This window comes from Schistocerca serialis, chromosome 9 (assembly GCF_023864345.2).
Source record: "Schistocerca serialis cubense isolate TAMUIC-IGC-003099 chromosome 9, iqSchSeri2.2, whole genome shotgun sequence".
Taxonomy (NCBI): Eukaryota; Metazoa; Arthropoda; class Insecta; order Orthoptera; family Acrididae; genus Schistocerca; species Schistocerca serialis.
In genome coordinates, this window is record NC_064646.1 from 487,881,232 (window position 1) to 487,902,394 (window position 21,163).

The 21,163-nt window shown below is 42.9% G+C and overlaps 1 protein-coding gene across 1 annotated transcript in view; it reads left to right on the plus strand.

Annotated features, from left to right (window-relative positions):
* The window catches only part of LOC126418544 (protein son of sevenless), a 192,592-nt gene that overhangs the window by 43,996 nt on the left and 127,433 nt on the right, over positions 1-21,163 (plus strand). The window contains exons 8-9 of the mRNA XM_050085359.1: positions 9,919-10,034; positions 10,110-10,240. Of these exons, the coding sequence (XP_049941316.1) occupies positions 9,919-10,034; positions 10,110-10,240 (247 nt within the window). The remainder of the gene's footprint in view (positions 1-9,918; positions 10,035-10,109; positions 10,241-21,163) is intronic.

Consider the following 21,163-nt stretch of genomic DNA (forward strand, 5'->3'; position numbering starts at 1 on the left):
CACTGTGCATGTTGACATTCTGATCCCTGCATACTCTGCCAGACAGTGCTCCTCCCTTCCCCCACGCGTACAGTGCTATTCCTTCCCCTTCTCCACCCCCTCCGGATTGTTCCTACCATCCCACATGATAATTGCATCCTGGTCGGAGTTGGCAGTCACGTGTGCATAAGGTGTGCTTACTTGTGTGAATGAATGGTGTGTTTCTTGTTTTCCAACGAAGGCTGTGCCCAAAAGCTTATGTGTAAGTGTCTTTTAACTGTGCCTGTCTGCAACTTAGCATGATAACGTAACAGTAAGTAGCACTTTGTCTTTCCCTACATGTTGTTGTTCCTACTTGCAGTTTCCAATGCTTAAATTTAAATCAGGTGTTAACAAATCCCTCTTTTTGGAAGTACTTTTCTTGATTTTGCCAATCTGCATTTTATATTCTCTGTGCTCCACACATCATCAGTTATTTTCCTGTCCAAATAGCGAAACTAGTAGAGTACTTTTATTGTCTTATTTCCTCGTCTAATTCTCTCAGCGCCGTCTGATTTAAACTGACTACATTCAATTATCTTTGTTTTGCATTTGTTGGTGTTCATCTTGTATCCTCCTTTCAATACTCTATCCACTTCACTCAGCTCTCCGCTGCCTGAGCAACACCAACTGGGGTGCAGATCGCTCTACGTTGCTGCAGCTCTACAGAGCCCTTGTTCAATACCGTCTTGACTATGGAAGTGTGATTTATGGTTAGGCGGTGTCCTCAGCGCTGCGTTTACTCCGCCCATTGCACCACTGTGGCGTTCGACTAGTGATGGGAGCTTGTAGGACGAGTCCAGTGACGAGCGTGCTGATGGAGGCTGGGGTCCCTCCGTTGAAGGTCAGGCGTGCACAACTGTTCTCCAGTTATATTGCACACGTTTGTAGTTCTCCTGTGCATCTGAATTTTCGTCTCCTTTTCCCACCCACGGCGGTTCCTCTCCCACATCAGCGGCCCAGGTCAGGGCTTACAATTGCAGTTCGCATCTGATCCCTTCTACCCGAACTGGAGTCCTTGCCTTTACCACCTGTACTTGGTCTATTCACGTGCACCTCCATGCTGTACACCCAGGCCGCAGCTTCGCCTGGACCTATCACATGGCTCTAAGATCTCAGTTAACCCCGCGGTTCTCCCCTGCCACTTTCTGTCGATTCTTGACATGTACCGAGGCCATGAAGTGGTTTACACAAAAAGTTCGATTGCTGATGGTCACGTCTGCTTCGCATATGTCCACGAAGGACAAATTGAACACCGTTCCGTACCCGATGGCTGCAGTGTTTTCACTGCAGAGCTGATGGCTGTATCTCGTTCTCTTGAGCACATCCGTTCATGCCCTGGGGAGTCGTTTCTTCTGTGTACTGACTCCTTGAGCAGCCTACAAGCTATCGACCAATGCTACCCTCGTCATCCTTTTGTAGTTACCATCCAGGAGTCCATCTATGCCCTGGAACGGTCCAGTCACTCAATGGTGTTTGTCTCGACCCCAAGTCACATCGGAATCCCAGGCAATGAACTTGCCAACAGGCTGGCTAAACTGTATACATGGAAACCAGTTATAGAGATCGGCTTCTCTGAACCTGACCTGCATTTGCTCTTACACCGCAGGGTTTTTCGGCTTTGGGAGACGGAATGGCATAACAGTACTTGCAACAAACTGTGTGTCATTAAGGAGACTACGAATGTGTGGAAGTCTTCTATGCAGGCCTCTCGCAGGGAATCAGTTGTCTTCTGCTGGCTCCGCATTGACCGTATGTGGCTAATGCATGGCTACCTCCTCTGTTATGAGGATCCACCTTGGTGTTGCTGTGCTCACAAATGAGTGTCGTCCATCTCTTGCTGGACTGCCCACTTTTAGCCGCTGTAATCCCTCATCTTTAGTTTTACGTTTTGTTCGTGAGGTTGGGTTTTATCATTTGTTCTAAGTTTTCGCACATGTCCTGTGGTCCTCTGTGTCCTTCACCCTAGCACTTTTAGGGTGGTGATTTTAATGTGTTTCAGAGTGCCTGGCTTCTCCTTTTTATTCTCGTGGTTGGCCAGTCACTGTAATCTGCTTTCTTGTTTTACTCCTTTCTAACTGTTTTTTGCGTGTCTCTGTTTTCTTGTCCTTTTTTGTTCCTTTTAGTGTTTTTTACCTTTTCTTTGTTCTTGTGGTTTTCCCTTTCTTTCCGTTTTCTGTTGTATGCCTCGTTTGCTTTATTCTCCCCTTGTGGCATTGTTTTATTTGAAACAAGGGACCGATGACCAAGCAGTTTGGTCCCTTCCCCCCTCTTTTAAACCAACCAATCACCCCTCAGCTACTCTTGCAAGTCCTTCACCATCTCCGACAGAATTACGTTGCTATCTGCAAACCACAAAGTTTTCATTCTTATCCCTGAACTTTAATTCCTCCTCCAAATAGTTCTTTGGTTTACTTTCACTTGCTCAGTGTACTGATTGAATGACATTGGGGATTGGCTACAATCCTGTCTCACTCCCTTCTAAATTACTTCCCTTTCACTTTGTTTGATTCTTATAAGTGCAGTCTGGTTTCACCTCACCTGTAGTGAACTGATGCATGGAGAACAGAAACACGTAACATGATGCAGCATTTTTGAGCGCTTGCTCTTTTTCTAGCAAAAGTACACACATTCACAAACACAACAACACAGACATCCAAACAGACATGTCCCTGGTCTCAGTGATACTCGTATGTGCATTTGGATGTCACACGAGTCCCACAGTGGCCACATACACGCAAAAGAAAATCAGTGAAGTGACCCTCCAAAAATCAAGCTAACTTACTTCTGGATTATTCCATGCCATGTGGTCTAGAAGTTCCGATATGACAGAGATTTTGACAAAATTTTGTTTGAACATTCACACTTACTTCCAATAAGCATTGGTGAAATTTCACAATCACTAATTCAGTGCTTCCAAAGATACAGTTTTTTGTTTGACCCCATTGTGAAGCTATCAACAGTGCACCTGTGATTTTTCGGCAACTTTGAGACACAATATCTCTGGCAGTATTTTCTTGAAAGAAAGAAAACTGTGTCATCTTGTACAACTTTTTGAACTCTTAAGTGAAATAAATTATTTGAAGCAATCAGCCAAAAGGAATAGAAGCTTGAAAAAAGTGTAAAAATGGTGGGATAAGCCTAGAACTTTTCATGTAATAAATCATCAATCAGATTACACAGTTTCATTCTCCTACTGCTTTTCAGTATGTCACAAATTGAGGGCAAACATGACGATTTTTTTCTAAAAGTGCTAGAAATTGTTATTTTTGCTCCACTTTTGTAAAAAAGTATTCTGCAAACTGTTGTAAACTGTTTTCATGAGAAAGACTATGTTTGAAACCCTAAAAACTAGATTTGGTTTTGCCATGTGAGCATATAAGGCCCTAAAAAAAGGACGACAAGGTGGAGGTGCATTGATAATGGTCCCATATACTGCTGATAGTCAAATTAAATCTGATGCCCTTTTATTATGTTCTACAATTGTTTAGTAGACCTACTCTCTTGGAAAGGTAATATCAAAAGTGTTGATGACTGGGAAGTGACAAAGTCCAAATAACTCAAAAAATTTCTAAAATCACATTTCTTTCTCTTGTGACTCATTACAACACATTTAAGCCTTTCTTTTCTGCTGTAACTACAGACTTAGACTGGTTGCAAGCTTAACAATTGAGCTGTGCATTACCAAGGCAATGGAAATCATGATAGTAAAATTGTTGCATAACAGCTGCAGCACAGGTTTTACCCATTGTCACATTGTGTAAATTTTGGTGAAGTTCATAGCTGTCTTTGTGACATTGGAATGGAATCATGTTATAGAGAATTATTAGTATGTCTCTTTATTGTGCATTACTGTTGGTGTGCTAGTTTAATTCCGGTTGAAGGTATAGCATACTTATTATTAGTGTGGTTTACGGTTTTTATGGAACATTAGTAACCTGATGAAACATTGTATAAATGTGTTACTATTGTCCACAATGGCTTAATCACTGCTCGTTCCTTTTAAAGTGAAAAAAACAAGCATCCCCATTACCATAGGGGCCCCATTCGATAGTTTCTGGAAGAGCAGCAATTCAGGTGGGTTTTTGTACCACAGGTTCACAAGCCGGGTAAGGGTTTCTTTACACAGGATTCCAAGCGTGATGATAAATTTCTTTGAGTCAGAGACCAAAGCTAGAAGAGATCCCTTTTAGGATCCTAAGCTTATGTTTACGTCAAGCTACTTGAATTTTTTTACATGTTTCATTAATTTCTGAGGGGAAACTGTACTGCCGGCCAGATAATATCTCTGATGGCATTGTTTGGGAAGAAATTTTGATAAAATAGAACCCAAAAAATTGCACTTTTCAAATGTTATTACCTAAAATTATTAGAGCCACAAAAAAAAAAAAAGAAAATTATGCTTTTTGTTGGATTCCGTATTCCATTTCATTTTTTATAAAACGAATTTTGTGGCGCTGAATACTGTAGGGATATCTAAAAAACAAAAAAGACTCCATATTTGCAGTTTTTCTCACTGAAGCTCAATTCCTTGTCATCAGTAGTTTTGAAACTAATTTTCCTAATTGTAGAACTTAATAAAAGATGTCAGGTTAGTACCAGCAGTATATGGTCCCATTGTTGATGCACTTCCACCTTGTTGTTTTGTAGGAACTTATATGCTCACATTTTGAAATCAAATCTAGGTTATAGGTGGTTGAGAAAATAGTCTTTCTAATAAAAATGGTTTACAAGACTTTGTAGAAAAGACTTATTTTGTAAAAGTAGACCAGAAATCACCATTTTTGGTGTTTTTAGAAACAAATTTTTATATTTGCCCTCAATTTGTAAGTTCCTGAAAAGATGTAGGAGAGTGAAATTTTATATTCTGAGATCTTGTATTGTTAATACGTGTGAAGTTTTAGGTTAATCCCTCAATTATTTCTGGAGATATAAAAAGTTAAACATAACTTTTTAAATTTGTTTTATTTATTTATTTTTTTCCAAGCGTCTATTTTTTCTGCCAACTTTGCTTCGCCTTGTTGCTGTTTTTTAGGGTCTTGTATGCTTGCATTTCAAAACCAAATATAGTTTTTTGATGGCTTAGAATACGGTCTTTCTAATGAAAACTGTTTAAAAAGAGTTTGCAAAAGACTCGTTTTTGCAAAAGTGGACCAAAAATTGCTGCTTTTTGGCATTTTTAGAAAGATTGTGAACTTTGCCCACAAATTGTAAACAACTGGAAAACGGTAGGAGAATGAAATCGAATATTGTTATTCCATGTACTGATAAGTGATTATGTACAAAGTTCAAAGTTTATTCTGCAGTTACTGCTGGAGATATAAAAAGCTAAACATCACATTTTTTTGAGTGTCTGTGTTTTCTGCTGACTTAGCTTCAGATTAACCATACGGAAATTGCTCAGGAGATCTTTTTTTTTTATTATTTTGCTTAAAATAGCATAAAAAGTTGTACAAGGTAGCCTACTTTTGTTTCTTTCAAGAAAATATTGTTGGAGATATTATGCCTCAAAGTTACCGAAAACTCGTGGGGATTGTAGCTGCGCTATGGGTTAAAATGAATGACTATGTCTCCGAAAGTATTGAATTAGTGATAGAAAAATCTGCTTATGTTCACGAACTTGTGTGAATGCACACACAAAATTTCTGCAAAATCCATGATGGTGATAATTATACGGGAACTTTTTCAGAATTATACTACTTCGTGTGGGTTGGTGCTACTTAGAAGGAGTGGTGAAATGAACATGCATAAAGTGTCCTAAATATATATTTTATGTAATGTAGTCCAGTGCAGTATTTTATTTGGAGTTACTGTAGTCTTCTTTAGTTGCTATTTGATTGAAATTTATCTAATTGGTGTATTTGGTAAGTGTTTCAAATACTTTACTTCTAATATTCTTTAAATTTATATACTAAACAGTATATGACACAGTATTATAATATGTTGTGTGCTTTACTAATCTTTCAGTGCATAATTTGTTATATGATAGCTCACTTTCGTATACCACAGTTCCACTATATCGCTGGGACAAAGTGTGCACCCTGACAACTGTATTATGTTAGGCTTTTGCTGTACTCCTTTTTCTGACCAGAGCCTGAATCCTGTCCATAACACACATCTGTCTGTCATCAAGTGAAACTGTATAACTAGTTAATATAAGTAGATAGTTAAAAAATCTATTCATCAAGCAGTGACAGGAGAAAACACATATTAAGGTATTGGACTTTGCGAGCTTACGGAGCCAATGGCTCATTCTGGCAGAAGGGTTGAAGGGGAAGGAAGAGGGGTAAAGGAAAAGGGCTTGATGAGGTTTAGGAAATAGAGTGAGTTCGGAATAGTGGCCGGAACACCCGTTAGGGAAGACTTATTGGACAGGATGAGAAGGAAATACTGATTATTGGGGACTGCCTTGGATGAAGTTTGAAAACCTGAAAGCTTAAAAGTGGAAGATGGGGTGTTAATGCAAGACAGAGAATACTGACAGAATATTGTGGATAAGTTAAAAAGAGTGGAAAGCTAAGTGCATTGTATGTGGTGGTCATGGGGTGTGGGGAGAAATAGACTTGTCAAAAAATTCAGGATACAGAAAACTAAAAGGGAGTGAAAAAAAGGCATAGTTACTGAGAACAAATTGTGAAACTGAAGAAATTAGCATAAATTAAGGCCAGGAGGGTGGCGATAACCAAAACTTGTAACACCAATTCCCACCTGCGGAGTCCTGAGAAACTGGTGTCTGAGGGAAGAATTCAGATAGCACATGTAGTGAAACAGGCACTAAGTTCATGACTGCCATGTTGTAGGAGTATGTTCTGATGTTCTGAAACAGGATATTGTTCATTGCCAATATACACCCTCTGCTATGCCCATTAGTCCTAACGGATAAATCGGTGGTAGTCATGCCAATGTAAAAGAGCAAATGGTGTTTACATAACGGCTGGGACACATGTTTTCATCAATGTGATGTCATCAGTGCATCTAAACCAACCCAGAGGCTGAAGGTTTAGGGACCCCGGGAAGCCGTGTCCTTGCAACCTGTAAAAAAGTTGGCATAGGAAGATACTATCATGGGTCTGTTTATATGCCTGCCCCTCGAAGGTAAAATAGTTCCTGGTAAGTATAAAGTTGGTTAAGGAGAGCAGGAAGGACACAATAGGCCTGGTATCAGTTGGGCGTTGAGTAAGGAAATGTTCAGTAGCAGACAGAACGTGTTCATGGAGGATGTTGGTATAAAGTGAGGTGGCATCAATGGGAACAGTCAAGGTGTGTGGTAAGAATGGGACAGGGACAGATTTCAGACGATCTAGGAAATGCTTGGTGTCTTAAAATAAGAGGTGTTTATCAACGAAGGCAGGTATATGTTTGGCAAGTCCTTTGAAGCTGGCAACCAGGGACAGCAAGGTGATTGGGTGTGGGGATCTTAGGAAGGAGGTCAAAGGTGGAAATGTATGTTTTGAATGGGGGTAAGGAGTTCTGTGGATTGAGGTGTTAGTCCTTGTGAGGGGCATGAGGTTTTAAGGAGGGACTGTAGGTCAGTTTATATGACAAGGATGGGATCTTCATGGCAGGTGCTGTACGTAGAAGATCAGTTGATGACTCCATTCTTATGCTCCCAGCAGACAAGGTATCTACCATTGCGCCCCTTAGGAGGAGGATGGTAGTCACCAGTTGATGACTACCACTGTGGTGCTTTGACTGGTGGGAGTATGTAAGTGAGGGTCTATGCCAGCTGTCTGACACATCTATGATGGTACTTGCCATCAAGATCCCACCCCTGTGATACAAATTGACGTACAGTCCCTCCTTAAACCCCATAGAACATGTTGCCCTACCCAAATCACGCAGCCCCGCCTTTCACCTTCTTCCTAAGATCCACAAACGCAGTCACCCTGGCAGTCATAGTTACTGACTTCAAAGTGCTTACCAAATGTATATCTGCCTTAGTTGATCAACACTTGCAACATATGGTACAAAATCTTCTCTCCTTTATTAAAGACACCACCCATTTCTGAGCTCATGTGAAGTCTGTCCCCACCCCAGCCCCACCACACACCTTGCTTGTTAACATTGATGACACGTCCCTCTATACCGACAAGTGCCACGTAATGTGACCTGTGTGTTACTGAACATTACCACACTCAGTGGACACCTGATACCATACCTATAACATCCTTCCTGCACACCATAATATTTTACCTTTGAGTGGCAGACAAACAAACAGATTAGGGGCACAGCCATGGGAACCAGGGTATGTCCTTCCTGTGCCAACCTTTTCATGGGTTGTTTGGAATGGGAGTCCCTAAACTGTCAGCCCCGTGTTTGGTTTAGATGTGTTGATGACATCTTTGCCATATGGACTCATGGTGAGGCTGACCTGTTATAATTCTTGGAATCCTAATCAAATTTCATGTGGTCTTATTCCGAATTCCATACGACTTTCATTGAAGTTGACATCACCTTCACCAAGGGTCAGCTTCTAACAAACAACAATACTTACATTTTCACAGTCTCTGTCCTTTCCATGTCAAATGTTCCCTCTCATACAGCTTTGGGATTTTAGGGAAACATACTTGTTCAGATGCTGATTTTGTACAGCAATACACCACCATACTCACCTCAGCCTTCACTTCATGTAATTATCCCATAAGCTTAGTTCAGGTGGATATGTCCAGAGCCATAACATTTAATCCTGTTACTGCTGATCCCTCCAAAAAGCAACTTTGGAGTAGACCTCTTGTCACTCAGTGCTATCCTGGTCTTGAATGTATTGATCGGAAACTTCAACAAGGCTATAACTTCCTAAAATTGAGCCCTGAAATGAGATCCACTCTGGCCTCCCAGTCTCTGCAATATCCTTGTCAGACCCTATGCTCCTCCTACATCTATTTCCCCACCCTATGGCTGCTGTAAGCCTTTTCCAATGTGTCCTCCAGTCACTACTTTAGCAGCCCTGTAACTGGCAAAACATGCTCAAAGGGAGAGCCACTTGTGAAACAACACGTCATTTACCAGCTGTTATGTAAACACCATTAGGCCTTTTACATTGGCATGACTATCACAAGTTATCAGTTAGGAAGAACGGCCATAGGTGGAGGGTTTATACTGGCAACAAGCAATACCCTGTTGCAAAGCGTGCTCTATAGCAAGAAAGTCATGATCTGCCTGTTTCACCACATGTTTCATCTGGATTCTTTGCCCAGACACAAGCTTCTGTGGACTCCACATATGGGAACTGGCGTTACAATGTTTCTTTGGTTCTCGCCACCCTCCTGGCCTTAATTTACGTTAATTTCTTCAGTCTCAACATTTCATCCCAGTAACTATTCCTTTCTTCTCTCTCTTTTAGTTTTCTGCATTTTCTGTTTTCTGATGAGTCTGTTTACCCCAGCACCCCACCTCTACCATATACAATGCACTTAGCTTTCCACTATTTTAAGCTGTGCGTGATGTTTTGTCAGTGATCTCTGTTGTGTGTATTACCCTATCTTCCACCTTTAAGCTGTCAGGTTTTCAAAGATTCCAGTGTACTCCCCAACTATCAGTCTTTCCTTCTCATCCCATCTGGTAAGCCTCCCCTGACTTGGGGTTTTGGCAACTTTCCCAAACCCTTCCCATTTCCTAAACCTTACCAGTCCTTTTCTTTCACCCGTTTTCCTTCTGCTTCAACACTTTTGCCATGAGGAGGTCCATTGGCTCCAAAAGCTTGCAGATTTCAGTACTTTGATATATGTTTCCTCCTGACATTACACGGTAGGTTGATTTTTTATCTAATTACATTATATTTTTGAAAATTGATTATTTTTGTTGTATTACTGTCTAATTAGTTACAAACATAGTGATGATTTATATTACCAATACTACAGCAGTAACATCTTTAGTATACTGTCTTGTGCTCATTTACAGATTTTGCATAGATTGACACCCATTGACGAAGACAGAGAGAGCTTGGAACAGGTGGAAGGCCTGTTGAAGCCACTTCAAACGGAACTTTTGCAGACAGTTGGAAACTTACCAAAGAGGTATACACTATAATCCCTGTGCTAGAAAAAAGTTTCATTGTTTCGTACTTTTATTTACAAACTGTGTTTTTACAGAGAGAGTGGAATTCGAATGCATGGTAGAGTGAGGAGACAGATTGCTCTGGATAAGACAAATGAACTTCAAAAATCAATAGACGGTTGGGAAGGGAAGGACATTGGCCAATGCTGCAATGAATTTATTCGTGGTAAGATATTGTGTGTGATAAAAATAAAAAGCAAAAAAACTGCATGTGTTTTTTTTTTTAATATAAAATTATTTGTGAGCTGGTGGCATATATGTCGTCATATAGCATTTTCTGTTATCTGCTCAGTGAAGGTAAAAGGAAATTTATGTTTTGTAATGCTTTCTTGGCATGCTTATCGAGTGAAAGTTTCTGAACCAAGTCATGTTCTGCACAAGAAATTGGTAAGGACTGGAAGGTGTAACATTTGGTTTTGGCCAAATAAGTGCATATTTTTAGGTAAATTTTTTCTGAAACAACAAAATTTCAGAAAGATTTTAAACACCATATTACTAGTATGTACTCGACCTTGTAGTCGTATCTGCTTCTAGGACTTCCACTGTTCCATCAGTGTACTCGAAGCGCATCCTTTATTTCATATACATCCATTCCTGCTTTACCAGTTTGCACTTCCTGTCAGTTTCATTTTTTATACATCCGTATTCCCATTTGAACAATGGCAAATCCAGGATGGAATGTAACAATATTATGAAAAGGAAAGTTGCCACCCACCATATAGTGAAGATGAAGATGCTGAGATGCAGATAGGCACAACAAAAAGACTGTCACAAATAAAGGTTGTATAAAAAATACTCTCTCTCTCTCTCTCTCTCTCTCTCTCTCTCTCTCTCTCTCTCTCTCTCCCCTCCCCATCTCCATCTCCATATAATCATGCAAACACAGCTTATACAAACACTACTGTAGTCTCAGGCAACTGAGGCCAAACTACAAGCAGCAGCACCAGTGCGTAAGGGGAATGGTGACTGGGTGGGGGTAAGGAGGAGGCTGGGGTGGGGAGGTGGTGGGATAGTGGAGTAGGGGTAGTGGACAGTGCAGTGCTGCTGGAGAGTGTGCAGGGACGAGGTGGAGAGAGGTTAGATGTATAGTTGAGAGGTTAGATGGTGGGCATGGGAGAGGTGGGGAGGGAGAAGGGGCAGAGAGCGAACAAGGAGAGAAGTAAAAAGACTGGTTGCGATGGTGGACTGGAGGCTGTGTAGTGCTGGAATGGGAATAGGGAAGGGGGTGGATGGGTGAGGACAATGACTGATGAAGGCTGAGGCCAGGAGGGTTACGGGAACATCGGATATATTGCAGGGAAAGTTCCCACCTGTGCAATTCAGAAAAGCTGGTGTTAGTGGGAAGGATCCGTATGCCACAGGCAGTGAAGCAGTCGAGTTTATTGGCCACAGTTTGTCGGTGGTCATTCATGTGGAGAGACCAGCTTGTCGGTTGTCATGCCCATGTAGAATGCAGCACAAAGGTTGCAGCCTAGCTTGTAGATCACATGACTGGTTTCACAGGTAGCCCTGTAATTTGTGACCGGACTGGTGGTGGTGGTGGTGGTGGTGGTGGTGGTGGTGGTGGGAGAATGTATGGGACAAGTCTTGCATCTAGGGGGTCTTGCATCTACAGGGGTATGTGCCATGAGGTAAGGGATTGGGAACAGGGGCTGTGTAAGGATGGACGAATATATTGTGTAGGTTCAGGGAACGGCAGAATAACACTGTGGGAGGGGTGGGAGGGATAGTGGGCAGGGCATGATGAGAGGTAGTCGAAACCCTGGCAGAGAATGTAATTCAGTTCTCCAGTCCTGGGTGGTACTGAGTTACAAGGGGAATGTTACTCCGTAGCTGGACTATGGGCCTTTTGGGAGGTAATGGGAGACTGGAAAGAAAAGGCATGGTAGATTTTTCTTTTTGTACAAGGTTGGGAGGATATTTACGGTCTGTGAAGGCTTCTGGAGACGCTCGCTGTATTTAGAGAGGGACCGCTCGTCACTACAGATGCGATGGCCACAGGTGGCTAGGCTGTATGGAAGGGATTTCTTAGTATGGCATGGGTGGCATATGTCGAAGTAGAGGTGTTTCTGGTGGTTAGTAGGTTTGATATGGACGGAGGTACTGATGTGGCTGCAAGGGAGAGGAAGAAAATCACTGTGCACTCCGTGTGCATACCAGGGGGAGTCATTCCAGATGTGGAAAGGGTCCTTCCGGATACCATGAAGGGTACTGGGTGTGCACCCATCTGCAGTGGTTGCTCATGTCGGCACCAATGATGTGTGTCGCTATGGATTGGAGGAAATCCTCTCTGGCTTCCGGCGGCTATCTGATTTCGTGAAGACTGCCAGTCTTGTTAGCGGGATGAAAGCAGAGCTCACCATCTGCACCATCATTGACAGGACTGACTGTGGACCTTTGGTACAGAGCCGAGTGGAGGGTCTGAATCAGAGGCTGAGACGGTTCTGTGACTGTGTGGGCTGCAGATTCCTCGACTTACGCCATAGGGTGGTGGGGTTTCGGATTCCGCTGGATAGGTCAGGAGTCCACTACACACAGCAGGCGGCTACGTGTGTAGCAGGGGTTGTGTGGCATGGACTGGGCGGTTTTTTAGGTTAGATGACCTTGGGCAAGTACAGAAAGGGCAACAGCCTCAAAGGGTGCGGGGCAAAGTCATGACATGCGGGGACCAAGCAGCAATCGGTATTTTAATTGTAAACTGTCGAAGCTGCATTGGTAAAGTACCGGAACTTCAAGCACTGATAGAAAGCACCGAGGCTGAAATGATTATAGGTACGGAAAGCTGGCTGAAGCCAGAGATAAATTCTGCTGAAATTTTTACAAAGGCACAGACTTTTATAAATTGTGAATCACATGCAGTATTCTCGTCACCATAAGAATAATACGCATATAAACATTTTGCCATGTATTGAATATAAAGGATAGATTGCATGCAACCGGTGGTGGCGTGTTTCTCGCTGTTAGTAGTAGTTTATCCTGTAGTGAAATAGAAGTGGATAGTTCCTGTGAATTATTATGGGTGGAGGTTATACTCAACAACCGAGCTAGGTTAATAATTGGCTCCTTTTACCGAGCTCCCGACTCAGCAGCATTAGTGGCAGAACAACTGAGAGAAAATCTGAAATACATTTCACATAAATTTCCTCAGCATGTTATACCGTATTTACTCGAATCTAAGCCGCACTTTTTTTCCGGTTTTTGTAATCCAGAAAACCGCCTGCGGATTAGAATAGAGTGCAAAGCAAGCGGAAATTCTGAAAAAAGTTGGTGGGTGCCGCCACAACTTACTTCTGCCGTCGAATATATGTAGCGCTACACAGGCATGCTTTGTATGCACAAAGATAAATACTGGCGCCAAAACCTCTGTGTCAGTAAATAAATTTAAAAAAAAGGTGGAAGACGAGCTATTTTCTCCACCCCGACTTTCGACCACTGCATTTTCATATATTATCCAACGAAGTAAATACAAATTCTGTATTGTTCGTCTTCAAATGTATCAGCATTTCAATGTACTACGAAAATCCGACTGGCAAGACTGTTTGGGATGTTTGTCAATATGGCCAACTCTACGTTCTGAATTTTTTCCTATCTGTGAGAAGAGATGGTTGCTAATAGGAACTTTTATAAATTGTGAATCACATGCAGTATTCTCGTCACCATAAGAATAATATGCATATAAACATTTTGCCATGTATTGAATATAATAGAGGGAAACATTCCACGTAGGAAAAATATATCTAAAAACAAAGATGATGAGACTTACCAAACAAAAGTGCTGGCAGGTCGATACACACACAAACAAACACAAACATACACACAAAATTCAAGCTTTCGCAACAAGTGGTTGCTTCATCAGGATAGAGGGAAGGAGAGGGAACGGCGAAAGGATTTGGGTTTTAAGGGAGAGGATAAGGAGTCATTCCAATCCCGGGAGCAGAAAGACTTACCTTAGGGGGAAAAAAGGACAGGTATACACTCTCTCGCTCGCGCGCGCGCCCACACACACACACACACACACACACACACACACACACACACACACACACACACACACACACACACACACACAAGCAGACATTTGTAAAGGCAAAGAGTTTGGGCAGAGATGTCAGTCGGGGCGGAAGTAAAGAGGCAAAGATGTTGTTGAAAGACAGGTGAGGTATGAGCGGCGGCAACTTGAAATTAGCGGAGGTTGAGGCCTGGCAGATAACGAGAAGAGAGGATATACTGAAGGGCAAGTTCCCATCTCCGGAGTTCTGACAGGTTGGTGTTAGTGGGAAGTATCCAGATAACCCGGACAGTGTAACACTGTGCCAAGATGTGCTGGGCGTGCACCAAGGCATGTTTAGCCACAGGGTGATCCTCATTACGAACAAACATTGTCTGCCTATGTCCATTCATGCAAATGGACAGTTTGTTGCTGGTCATTCCCACATAGAAATCTTCACAGTGTAGGCAGGTCAGTTGGTAAATTACGTGGGTGCTTTCACACGTGGCTCTGCCTTTGATCGTGTACACCTTCTGGGTTACAGGACTGGAGTAGGTGGTGGTGGGAGGGTGCATGGGACAGGTTTTACACCGGGGGCGGTTACAAGGGTAGGAGCCAGAGGGTAGGGAAGGTGGTTTGGGGATTTCATAGGGATGAACTAAGAGGTTACGAAGGTTAGGTGGACGGCGGAAAGACACTCTTGGTGGAATGGGGAGGATTTCATGAAGGATGGATCTCATTTCAGGGCAGGATTTGAGGAAGTCGTATCCCTGCTGGAGAGCCACATTTTCAGAGTCTGATCCAGTCCTGGAAAGTGTCCCTTCACAAGTGGGGCACTTTTGTGGTTCTTCTGTGGGAGGTTCTGGGTTTGAGGGGATGAGGAAGTGGCTCTGGTTATTTGCTTCTGTACCAGGTCGGGAGGGTAGTTGCGAGATGCGAAAGCTGTTCTCAGGTTGTTGGTGTAATGGTTCAGGGATTCCGGACTGGAGCAGATTCGTTTGCCACGAAGACCTAGACTGTAGGGAAGGGACCGTTTGATGTGGAATGGGTGGCAGCTGTCATAATGTAGGTACTGTTGCTTGTTGGTGGGTTTGATGTGGACGGACGTGTGAAGCTGGCCATTGGACAGATGGAGGTCAACGTCAAAGAAAGTGGCATGGGATTTGGAGTAGGACCAGGTGAGTCTGATGGAACCAAAGGAGTTGAGGTTGGAGAGGAAATTCTGGAGTTCTTCTTCACTGTGAGTCCAGATCATGAAGATGTCATCAATAAATCTGTACCAAACTTGGGGTTGGCAGGCCTGGGTAACCAAGAAGGCTTCCTCTAAGCGACCCATGAATAGGTTGGCATACGAGGGGGCCATCCTGGTACCCATGGCTGTTCCTTTTAATTGTTGGTATGTCTGGCCTTCAAAAGTGAAGAAGTTGTGGGTCAGGATGAAGCTGGCTAAGGTACTGAGGAAAGAGGTTTTAGGTAGGTTGGCAAATGATCGGCGTGAAAGGAAGTGCTCCATCGCAGCGAGGCCCTAGACGTGCGGAATATTGGTGTATAAGGAAGTGGCATCAATGGTTAAAAGGATGGTTTCCGGGGGTAACAGACTGGGTAAGGATTCCAGGCGATTGAGAAAGTGGTTGGTGTCTTTGATGAAGGATGGGAGACTGCATGTGATGGGTTGAAGGTGTTGATCTACGTAGGCAGAGATACGTTCTGTGGGGGCTTGGTAACCAGCTACAATGGGGCGGCCGGGATAATTGGGTTTGTGAATTTTAGGAAGAAGGTAGAAGGTAGGGGTGCGGGGTGTCGGTGGGGTCAGGAGGTTGATGGAGTCAGGTGAAAGGTTTTGTAGGGGGCCTAAGGTTCTGAGGATTCCTTGAAGCTCCACCTGGACATCAGGAATGGGATTACCTTGGCAAACTTTGTATGTGGTGTTGTCTGAAAGCTGACGCAGTCCCTCAGCCACATACTCCCGACGATCAAGTAACACGGTCGTGGAACCCTTGTCCGCCGGAAGAATGACGATGGAACGGTCAGCCTTCAGATCACAGATAGCTTGGGCTTCAGCAGTGGTGATGTTGGGAGTAGAATTAAGGTTTTTTAAGAAGGATTGAGAGGCAAGGCTGGAAGTCAGAAATTCCTGGAAGGTTTGGAGAGGGTGATTTTGAGGAAGAGGAGGTGGGTCCCGCTGTGACGGAGGAACTCCAGGCAGGGTTCAATTTGGATAGTGTCTTGGGGAGTTGGATCATTAGGAGTAGCATTAGGATCATTTTTCTTCGTGGCAAAGTGATATTTCCAGCAGAGAGTACGAGTGTAGGACAGTAAATCTTTGACAAGGGCTGTTTGGTTGAATCTGGGAGTGGGGCTGAAGGTGAGGCCTTTGGATAGGACAGTGGTTTCGGATTGGGAGAGAGGTTTGGAGGAAAGGTTAACTACTGAATTAGGGTGTTTTGGTTCCAGATTGTGTTGATTGGAGTTTTGAGGTTTTGGGGGGAGTGGAGCTGGAGGTGGGAGATTGAGTAGATGGGAGAGACTGGGTCTGTGTGCAATGAGAGGAGGTTGAGATTTGCTGGAAAGGTTGTGAAGGGTGAGTGAGTTGCCTTTCCGGAGGTGGGAAACCAGGAGATTGGATAGTTTTTTAAGGTGGAGGGTGGCATGCTGTTCTAATTTGCAGTTGGCCTGTAGGAGGATGCTCTGGACAGCCGGTGTGGATGTGGGAGAGGAAAGATTGAGGACTTTTATTAAGGATAGGAGTTGACGGGTGTGTTCATTGGCTGAGTTGATGTGTAGGTAAAGGATTAGGTGGGTGAGGGCAATGGATTGTTCAGTTAGGAGCTGGTATAGGGACTGATGGAAAGAAGGGTTTCAGCCAGAGAGGCCTTGGGGTGTAATGCCAAATGTCAGACAAGCCTGAGAAAATAAAATATGGGAGTGTAATCTGGCTAGGGCAAAGGCATGTTTGCGGAGGGAATGTAAATAAAACTCCAGTCCTGTAACCTGGAAGGTGTACACGATCAAAGGCAGAGCCACGTGTGAAAGCACCCACGTGATTTACCAACTGACCTGCCTACACTGTGAAGCTTTCTATGTGGGAATGACCAGCAACAAACTGTCCATTCGCATGAATGGACACAGGCAGACAGTGTTTGTTGGTAATGAGGATCACCCTGTGGCTAAACATGCCTTGGTGCACGCCCAGCACATCTTGGCACAGTGTTACACTGTCCGGGTTATCTGGATACTTCCCACTAACACCAACCTGTCAGAACTCCGGAGATGGGAACTTGCCCTTCAGTATATCCTCTCTTCTCGTTATCTGCCAGGCCTCAACCTCCGCTAATTTCAAGTTGCCGCCGCTCATACCTCACCTGTCTTTCAACAACATCTTTGCCTCTTTACTTCCGCCCCGACTGACATCTCTGCCCAAACTCTTTGCCTTTACAAATGTCTGCTTGTGTCTGTGTATGTGCGGATGGATACGTGTGTGTGTGTGTGTGTGTGTGTGTGTGTGTGTGTGTGTGTGTGTGTGTGTGTGTGTGTGCGCGCGCGCACGCGCGCGCTAGTGTGTACCTGTCCTTTTTCCCCCCTAAGGTAAGTCTTTCCGCTCCCGGGATTGGAATGACTCCTTATGCTATCCTCTCCCTTAAAACCCACATCCTTTCGTCTTTCCCTCTTTCCTGATGAAGCAACCGTTTGTTGTGAAAGCTTGAATTTTGTGTGTGTGTTTGTGTTTGTTTGTGTGTCTATCGACCTGCCAGCGCTTTTGCCATGTATTGTTTCATGTTTGCTGCTATATCATTTAAATCTGTCTGCCTAATAAACTATGAAACTAGAGTGAGACAACAGCAAACGCGGAAGAATATACATATCATGTCATGTTTATATTCGTATTATTCTTATGCTTAATAGTGATACAGTCAGAAATGAAGCATGGCAATTGACTAGATTTTTAAATCTAAGATGACTCTAATTTCTGTGTAGAATGTAATGTACTAAAGAGGCGCCTGCAAAGATTTTCAAATGGAGAAAAATTTTCATTAAGCTCTCGTTCAGAACATCTTCTATCATACGCAGTCTATTATTTGGTTCTTGTTGATCATTATCAAAGAAAGCAGCAGTGTAAGTAACAATAAATAGCAGTTTCTTGCCATTGTTTCGCTAATGAGACGATTCCTCTCGTAGCGGTAGCGCGCACAAAAGGAAGCCATGCCGCGAGCGGCGACAGGCTGTAAACACGCACTATCAGAATGTGACAAACAATGCATGGCACAGTACAGTAATGCATTTTCAGCTTAGAGTGACATAAACACCTATAACAAAGAAAACTGCGCTTATCAGGTTAAAGAAAAATGAGCAATCAATTCAAACCAGACGAAGCACGTGGAAAAGGAAGGGTACCCGTATAAATACGGACGGAGTGCCTGACACATAGCAATGGCTACCTGGTAAAGCTTTACTGCTAAGCTTACGACTCGAACCAAACTACTGTAGCTGTATTGTCATTCATTCGACCTAAATTGTCTCATATTACAATGGACCAACTTTGTTTCGATTTGGAGATGCGGCCCATAATTTTTCTCTCCCCTTGAATTTCGAGTCTCAAATTTCAGGTGCGGGTTAGATTCGGGAAATTTTTTTTTTTCCTTGATTTTGAGTCTCATTTTTCAGGTGCGGCTTAGATTTGAGTGCGGCTTAGATTCGAGTAAATACGGTAGTCTTAGATGGATATTTGGAAATTTGTTAACATCCAGTATTGATTTAAGTGTCAGGAAGTCATTTCTGAAAGTATTCGTATGGAGTGTAGCCATGTATGGAAGTGAAACATGGACGATAAATAGTTTGGACAAGAAGAGAATAGAAGCTTTCGAAATGTGGTGCTACAGAAGAATGCTGAAGATTAGATGGGTAGATCACATAACTAATGAGGAAGTATTGAATAGGATTGGGGAGAAGAGAAGTTTGTGGCACAACTTGACCAGAAGAAGGGATCGGTTGGTAGGACATGTTCTGAGGCATCAAGGGATCACCAATTTAGTATTAGAGGGCAGCGTGGAGGGTAAAAATCGTAGGGGGAGACCAAGAGATGAATACACTAAGCAGATTCAGAAGGATGTAGGTTGCAGTAGGTACTGGGAGATGAAAAAGCTTGCACAGGATAGAGTAGCATGGAGAGCTGCATCAAACCAGTCTCAGGACTGAAGACCACAACAACAACAACAACAGATGGAGATTTCAATTTACCAGATATAGACTGGGACACTCAGATGTTTAGGACGGGTGGTAGGGACAGAGCATCGAGTGACATTATACTGAGTGCACTATTTGAAAATTACCTCAAGCAATTAAACAGAGAATCGACTCGTAGATATAACATCTTGGACCTACTGATAACAAACAGATCCGAACTTTTTGACTCTGTAAGTGCAGAACAGGGAATAGTGATCATAAGGCCGTTGCAGCATCCCTGAATATGGAAGTAAATAGGAATATAAAAAAAGGGAGGAAGGTTTATCTGTTTAGCAAGAGTAATAGGAGGCAGATTTCAGTCTACCTAACAGATCAAAATGAAAATTTCTGTTCCGACACTGACAATGTTGAGTGTTTATGGAAAAAGTTCAAGGCAATCGTAAAATGCGTTTTAGACAGGTACGTGCCGAGTAAAACTGTGAGGGACGGGAAAAACCCACCGTGGTTCAACAACAAAGTTAGGAAATTACTGCGAAAGCAGAGAGCTTCACTGCAAATTTAAACGTAGCCAAAACCTCTCAGACAAACAGAAGCTAAACGATGTCAAAGTTAGCGTAAGGAGAGCTTTGTGTGAAATGTTCAGTGAATTTGAAAGTAAAATTCTATGTACTGACTTGACAGAAAATCCTAGTAAGTTCTGGTCTTACGTAAAATTAGTAAGTGGATCGAAACAGCAAGTCCAGACACTCTGGGATGATAATGGCATTGAAACAGAGGGTGACACGCGTAAAGCTGAAATATTAAACAGCTTTTTCCAAAGTTGTTTCACGGAGGAAGACCGCACTGCAGTTCCTTCTCTAAATCCTTGCACAAACGAAAAAATGGCTGAAATTGAAATAAGTGTCCAAGGAATAGAAAAGCAACTGAAATCATTCAACAGAGGAAAGTCCGCTGGACCTGACTGGATACTAATTCGATTCTACACAGAGTATGTGAAAGAACTTGCCCCCCTTCTAACAGCCGTGTACCGCAAGTCTCTGGAGGAACAGAAGGTTCCAAATGATTGGAAAAGAGCACAGGTAGTTCCAGTTTTCAAGAAGGGTCGTCCAGCAGATGCGCAAAACTATAGGCCTATATCTCTTACATTGATCTGTTGTAGAATTTTAGAACATGTTTTTTGCTCGCGTATCATGTCATTTCTGGAAATCCAGAATCTACTCTGTAGGAATCAACATGGATTCCGGAAACGGCGATCGTGTGAGACCCAACTCGCTTTATTTAATCATGAGACCCAGAAAATATTAAATACAGGCTCCCAGCGTAGATGGCATTTTCCTTGACTTCCGGAAGGCGTTCGATACAGTTCCGCACTGTCGCCTGATAAACAAAGTAAGAGCCTACGGAATATCAGACCAGCTGTGTGGCTGGATTGAAGAGTTTTTAACAAACAGAACACAGCATGTTGTTCTCAATGGAGAGACGTCTGCAGACATTAAAGTAACCTCTGGTGTGTCACAGGGGAGTGTTATGGGACCATTGCTTTTCACAATATATATATGAATGACCTAGTAGATAGTGTCGGAAGTTCCATGCGGCTTTTTGCGGATGATGCTGTAGTATACAGAGAAGTTGCAGCATTAGAAAATTGCGGTGAAATGCAGGAAGGTCTGCAGCAGATAGGCACTTGGTGCAGGGAGTGGCAACTGACCCTTAACATAGACAAATGTAATGTATTGCGAATACATAGAAAGAAGGATTCTTTATTATATGATTATATGATAGTGGAACAAACACTGGTAGCAGTTACTTCTGTAAAATATCTGGGAGTATGCGTACGGAACGATTTGAAGTGGAATGATCACATAAAATTGATTGTTGGTAAGGTGGGTGCCAGGTTGAGATTCATTGGGAGAGTCCTTA